Source organism: Sinocyclocheilus rhinocerous, unplaced genomic scaffold (assembly GCF_001515625.1).
Source record: "Sinocyclocheilus rhinocerous isolate Xijiao unplaced genomic scaffold, SAMN03320098_v1.1 scaffold7974, whole genome shotgun sequence".
Classification (NCBI taxonomy): Eukaryota; Metazoa; Chordata; class Actinopteri; order Cypriniformes; family Cyprinidae; genus Sinocyclocheilus; species Sinocyclocheilus rhinocerous.
The window spans coordinates 16,617-23,325 of NW_015626510.1; the positions used below are offsets into that span (position 1 = coordinate 16,617).

Consider the following 6,709-nt stretch of genomic DNA (forward strand, 5'->3'; position numbering starts at 1 on the left):
ACGAGCCGTTTTAGGTAGGCATGGTTAACTCTTAACTTTTATAAAGAATATCTCTTTGGATTTGAGACTTTAGTCTTTGCAACTTTACAGATCTTCTTTATGCACCAAGAGCTTGTAACACTCCAAAGAGAAAGGAAAAATTGAAATCGCATCATATGACCCCTTTAAAAAGGGTCATTAAAAGCCTTAAACTGATTTTTTTTTATTCTGCAGATACCCTGAAATTGTGAAATGAAATCCCTTCCTTGATATTTCTGTTTTGAAAATGTTTTTGATTGACAATTCGACTATCCAAATTTCTATATAAAAATTTTTATTTTTTTAATTTGGGCTAGTTAGAAGAGTGCCTGCTCGAAGGTCTAACATAGATTTTCTCTGGGGGATTGAGGGCACAAAAAACCTGATCATCATATATGACATCCCTAATAAATACCGAAAACAATCACATCCCTGGTCCCCTTAACATTATAACTTAGGATTTTCCAAACTTAAGAGCTTTGTTGCAACCAGGCCTAAAGTCTTGAGTCTGTTTCTCAGATGCTGCTATTATGGGTCACAAGCAGCTATTGAGCTGAATCAAGATCATCTTCACTCACAGAGTTCAAGACACATCCTTATTAATGTACACATATATGCCCTGTATTCAGGGATTTATGTACATGTGAGTTTTTATATTATAGCAGACACATGTACAAACACAAATGACAGGATGATTGTTAGTGTTAAACATACTTGAGTTTGTCCAGTCTGTAGTTTGGATCAGAGAGCAGCTTGACTAATGATTGTCCTGGGTGATTGTAGCTCAGATCCAGCTCTCTCAGGTGTGAGGGGTTTGAACTCAGAGCTGAAGCCAGAAAACAACAGCCTTCCTCTGTCACCATACAACCAGATAATCTACAAACACACGCACACACACACACACACTCTCAACATCACATCATCTGGGACTGGAGATCATCTTAAACTGATTCACACACAAGAGTGTTTAGATTCATGTAACTCTGCTTTAAATCAATTTCCTCATTGTAGCACTTTTTATCCAAAGATCACTGATTACAGGTTTAGTTCAGCTGGAATAACTCTGGGTTCAGTGTTTTAACAGCTTCTGTTCATATCCACTCCTCAAACATTGACATTTTAGTCAGTAAATAGACAATAAAAAAAAAAGTCTTCAGACACAATGGGGTCTGCTGATATATTACAAAAACCCAGAGATTCAGGACCAGAGCTGAGGGTATCGTTATTGTCATAATCAAGTGAATCTCTTATCTGTTTTTATTACCTCAGTATGCTGAGTTGACAGTGTGAACTCTTCAGTCCATCAGAGAGCAGCTTCACTCCTGAATCCTGCAGGTCATTGTGACTCAGGTCCAGCTCTCTCAGTGAGTTTGATTGTAGATATGAAGCCAAACTTTCACAGCATTCATCAGTGAGATTACAGTCTATAAGTCTAAACAGAACAAAGTACAATTATCACATTTACATTTATTCATTTAACAGAGACATTGATCTACAAATGATCCTCATTTAATTATTCTTATACATCTTTCAAAAACATGACAATACTCTTTGTATTAGACATAGACAATACTATTATTTCACCATGTCTCTAATTACTAATTACTGCAGTATGCAAAATTATTAAAGTTCCAGACCCTGAACAGATCATTTATTGTCTCAACCAACTGCATTTTATTACAAATCACAAACCTCAGTATGTTGAGTTGACAGTGTGAACTCTTCAGTCCATCAGACAGAAGCTCCACTCCTGAATCCTGCAAGTCATTGTTACTCAGGTCCAGCTCTCTCAGTGAGTTTGAAGATTGTAGACATGAAGCCAAACTTTCACAGCACTGATCAGTGAGATTACAGTCTGCAAGTCTGCAACACAGGGTGAACGAAGTGTACACATTTCCCATTTGAATGAACTGTACACATTTTCCACTGAATCTCAGGTCATTAGTGGATTACTAAGTAAATATACATCAATGACATTTAATATTTTGGTTTTCATTGCTGTACATGTTTCTTCAGAAAAAAAAATATTGACAGAATCAAAACTGGGGAGCTGGGGAAGTTTCTGAAATTTGGTTGATTTCACACGGAATGACCCAACATAATTTGGAGGAATTACAATCTTACTGTGCCTCAACAAAACAGACACATTCAGTTTCATTTGCAATCACATGAATTAATACTCACAGAGCTTTTCTGCAGTTCACCACAGCTGGTATCAGTCTCCTTCTACCCTCATCTGATGTGTTGTATCTCTTCAGATCAAACTCATCCAGCACCTCCTCTGATATCTGAATCATGTAGGTGATTGTTGAGCATTGAGATGGAGAGAGCTGATTCTTTGAGTGTTTCTCTGATTTCACAAACTCCTGAATCTCTCTGTACAGAGTCTGATCCTTCATTTCCAGCAGACAGAGGAACAGATTGATGCATCTGCCAGCTGAGAGACCTTCATCGGCTTTGATTGCATTTTTAATGTAGTGTGTGATTCCTTGACCCAGCAAGTCTTTCTGTGTGGAGTTTGCATGTTGTCCACAGTTTGTATAAATATCCAATGACTCTGGTGCAGGCTCCAGAAGTTTTTGCAAATGGATGTCAAACATATCATCAGTATTTTGACCCTTGATTGTGTCTTTCTGTGTGGAGTTTGCATGTTGTCCACAGTTTTCATCACTATTCAAAGACTCTGGTGCAGATTTCTGACCCTTGATTGTGTCTTTAATGTTCTGTGTGGTGTCTCTGATTGTCTCTGAGCTGTTCACTGTGTGTGTCAGTAGATCCTGTAAGAGTCTTTGATTGGCCTCATGTGAGAAGCCCAGCAGGAACCGCAGGAAAAGATCCAGCTGTCCATTTTCATTCAGTACGGATGTATCAACTGCTGATATTAGTAGTTCATCCAGAGAGTTTTCCAGACTGTACCACTCATATCTTTCTTTCAGAAATAACATCAGTGATTCCTTATTCTTGACTACATGGGAGTAAAACAGATATAAAGCAGCCAGAAACTCCTGAAAGCTCAAATGAATGAAGCAGTAGACTTTCCTCTGATGAATCACAGATTCCTCCTTAAAGATCTCAGTGCAAATCCCAGAATACACTGAGGCATCAGTGACATCTATGCTGCTCTCAATCAGGTCCTCCTCACAGAACATCACATTGCCCTTCATCAGCTGTTTGAAAGCCAGTTCAGCAAGTTTCACAATCACATCTCTGCTGGACGTCAAGAGTTTCTCTGGATCTCTCTCATCATACTTCTGACTCTTCATGTTGATCTGAGTCAGCAGGAAGTGGATGTACATTTCAGTCAGAGTCTGAGGGATTTCTGCACTGTCATCTTGTTTCAGGAGGTTTTGAAGCACAGTGGCTGAGATCCAGCAGAAGACGGGGATGTGACACATGATGTGGAGGCTTCTTGATCTTTTAATGTGTGAGATGATTCTGCTGGCTTGATGCTGATCACTGATCCTCTTCGTGAAATATTCCTCCTTCTGAGCGTCATTGAATCCCTGAATTTCAGTCACCCGGTTGATGTATTTTGAAGGGATCTGATTGGCTGCTGCTGGTCTGGAGGTGATCCAGATGAGAGCAGAGGGAAGCAGCTCTCCTCTGATGAGGTTTGACATCAACACACCCACTGATGAAGACTCGTTCACATCACAAACCTTCTCATCATCTGAAAACATCAGTGTAATTCTGCTTTCATCCAGACCATCAAAGATGAACACAACTTTACACTCCTCATAAATCTGTGAGTCCAGATCTTGAAGTTCAGGATGAAAGTCCAGCAGAAGTCTGTGAAGACTGTACTGGTGATCTTTAATCAAGTTCAGCTCTCGAAATGGAAGCACAAACATGAAATCTACATCCTGATTGGCTTTTCCCTCGGCCCAGTCCAGAATGAACTTCTGCACAGAGACGGTTTTTCCGATTCCAGCGATGCCTTTAGTAAGAACAGTCTTGATTTCATCTTTCTCCTCACATCCTGGTTCATGTAAGGGTTTAAAGATGTCATTGCAGTAGACTGGAGTGTCTTGTTTTCTGGCTGTTTTCTCCATCTGTAAAACCTCATGTTCTTCATTCACTCCTTCACTCTCTCCCTCTATGATGTAGAGCTGTGTGTAGATCCTGTTCAGGAGGGTTTGATTCTCTTCTAGTTTGATTCCCTCAAATAATCTTTCAAACTTCTTCTTCATGCTGGTTTTGTGTTGGTCTTTGACTCTCTGCCTGATGAGGATCTGACAGTCTGAGTCAGTGCAGGTCAGTCGGGGCACTGATCTGATCTCAACAGCTGTTGTCACTCTGCAGAAACAGTGAGATGAAATAAGACAAAAAATGACTGTGAAAAGGCATTGGAATTCAGAAAATGCATTTACAAATGTTTTGAGGACACCAAACTCTAAGATATCATTTGATCCCACACTTATATAGAAGCCACAGTTGAACACACTGCTTTGAGATGGAACATGTCTGTAGCTGACGAGAACAAATAGTGCAAATGAATGAAGTACAGACTCAGCTACACACTGCTCACACTGGTACTTACTCAGGTTCAGGGTTATGAAGCAAAGATTTGCATCTCTTCAGAAACACACAGCTGGGTTCAGGAAATGCTGCATTACGTTTACGAACAGAAACCCTCTTCTTTCTCTGCCCACAGAGACTCATTTTTCTGGCAGTACTACTAAAACACAAAACAGAAATATACTTTATTTAGGACCACTATTGGGGCTGGGCGATATGGCCAAAAATATTATCACAATGATTACATGTTATTTACACAATAGCAATAAATCATTCATAATTTATTGATTCTCCCTGTAAGGATAAAAGAAACTCAGATACTTTGATCTTCTGAGACAGACAATACACACACAGTGCATTAACATACAGACATCTGTTTCCGCATCTCACTGAGAGAAAATGCGGGAAAACGTCTCTCACATATGCATTGGACCACTGGATACCTTCCTTGGGCCAAGTGCGTGGACCTTACATCCCTTATTTCTTTTTTTCATCTTTTCAATTTTTCTTTCTGAAATAGCCTACTGCTTATATACATTCAGAAAGTCTTCAAGTTTTGTGGAGTTTCACACAAAGATCAGTCATTATACAGATGGCGACACAGCATTTGACCACTGGATTTACAAAAATCAGTGAAGAAGTGTTTTGTTGTAGGAAAATTAATGTTTTATATATATGTCTCCTGGAATGCAACAAAGACATCACACAGTAAAACAGAGAGCCTTTGAAGTCTTCAAAATTGCATCAACTATGAACACATTTTATTTGAATTATCACTATTTAACCATGTATTTCTATGTCGTTGGAAGGCTTTGTCTTTTCTTTGTCTTTCAAACACATTAAAATGCACAAATTCACAAACTGTTTTGTAATCTGATCCTCTTTCACTTAATATATTTACTTTAAGTGCTCCTGAGATTTTAAAATAAATATTTTAATAATTATCACATTTGCATGTTCATTGATTATGGTAATAATTCATTACATTTATATAGGGCTTTTCTGCTTTTCTAAGCGCTTTACATTGTGACGGGGTATCTCCTCGTCCATCACCAGTGTGCAGCATCCACCTGGATGATGCGACGGCAGCCATAGTGCGCCAGAACGCCCACCACACACCAGCTTATTGGTGGAGAGGAGACAGAGTGATGAAGGCAATCAGTAGATATGGGGATTGTTAGGAGGCCATGATGGTCAGAGGTCAATGGGCAAATTTGGCCAGGATGCCGAGGTCACACCTCTACTCTTTTCGAAAGACATCCTGGGATTTTTAATGACCACAGAGAGTCAGGACCTCGGTTTAACGTCTCATCCGAAAGACGGTGCTTTTTGTCAGTATAGTGTCCCCGTCATGTTACCTCAGATTTATTGGGTAAATTCTACATGTTGCTTTTTACAGTGTAGCAGTGAAATCACACTGATACACACTCAGGGTCAGAGGTCACTGCTCCATCACTGAATTTACGACGGTCCATGGATGCATTACTCTTCATAGACACACAGCTGGGTTCTGGAGATGCTGCTTTATGTTTCTGAACAAAACCCCCTTATTTTACAGGAAGTACTAGTGGAATACATAGAACAGAAATGTAAAACAATTTAGTCACACAGAATAAAATATTAAATGAGATGAATAAACGTTGTTGCAGGGGTGTCCACAGGATTCTCATCTATGGTACGCAAAAGAAAATGTAATCTAAAGTTTGACATAGAATTTCTAAATTTTTATCTTTGAATCAGTGACAGTTTGTTGAAACCTGCTGACTGACAGTCTCACCTACACATAAATATGTACATTATACAGTTAGGTCCATATATATTTGGACACTCGGTATGCCACCAGAATAGAATTAAAATGAAACAATAAAGATGAAATTGAAGTGCAGATTTTAAGTTTTAATTCAAGGGGTTGAACAAAAATATTACATAAAATGCTTTGGAATTACAACCATTTTTATACATAGTCCCCCCATTTTCAGGGGCTCGAATGTAATTGGACAAATAAATATAATCATAAATAAAATGTTAATTTTTAATATTTTGTTGAGAATCCTTTGCAGGCGATGACTGCCTTAAGTCTGGACTCATGGACATCAGCAGAGACTGGGTTTGCTCCTTTGTGATGCTTTGCCAGGCCTTTACTGCAGCTGACTTCAGTTGTTGTTTGTTTGTG

General features: G+C 39.0%; 1 protein-coding gene across 3 annotated transcripts in view; it reads right to left on the minus strand.

The window, feature by feature from the left end:
• The window catches only part of LOC107716109 (NACHT, LRR and PYD domains-containing protein 3-like), a 12,711-nt gene extending 6,668 nt beyond the window's left edge, over nucleotides 1–6,043 (minus strand). The window contains exons 1-7 of one of the 3 annotated variants that reach the window (XM_016522440.1): nucleotides 5,965–6,022; nucleotides 4,559–4,696; nucleotides 2,713–4,314; nucleotides 2,203–2,628; nucleotides 1,711–1,881; nucleotides 1,283–1,450; nucleotides 733–894 (exon numbers count right to left, since the gene is read on the minus strand). In XM_016522440.1, the coding sequence (XP_016377926.1) occupies nucleotides 733–894; nucleotides 1,283–1,450; nucleotides 1,711–1,881; nucleotides 2,203–2,628; nucleotides 2,713–4,314; nucleotides 4,559–4,696; nucleotides 5,965–6,011 (2,714 nt within the window). In that variant the 5' untranslated portion in view covers nucleotides 6,012–6,022. Of the gene's footprint in view, nucleotides 1–732; nucleotides 895–1,282; nucleotides 1,451–1,710; nucleotides 1,882–2,202; nucleotides 4,315–4,558; nucleotides 4,697–5,964 lie in introns of all 3 variants that reach the window. The other 2 variants (XM_016522448.1, XM_016522457.1) reach the window with 2 other exon arrangements.
• Nucleotides 6,044–6,709: the final 666 nt, after the last annotated feature.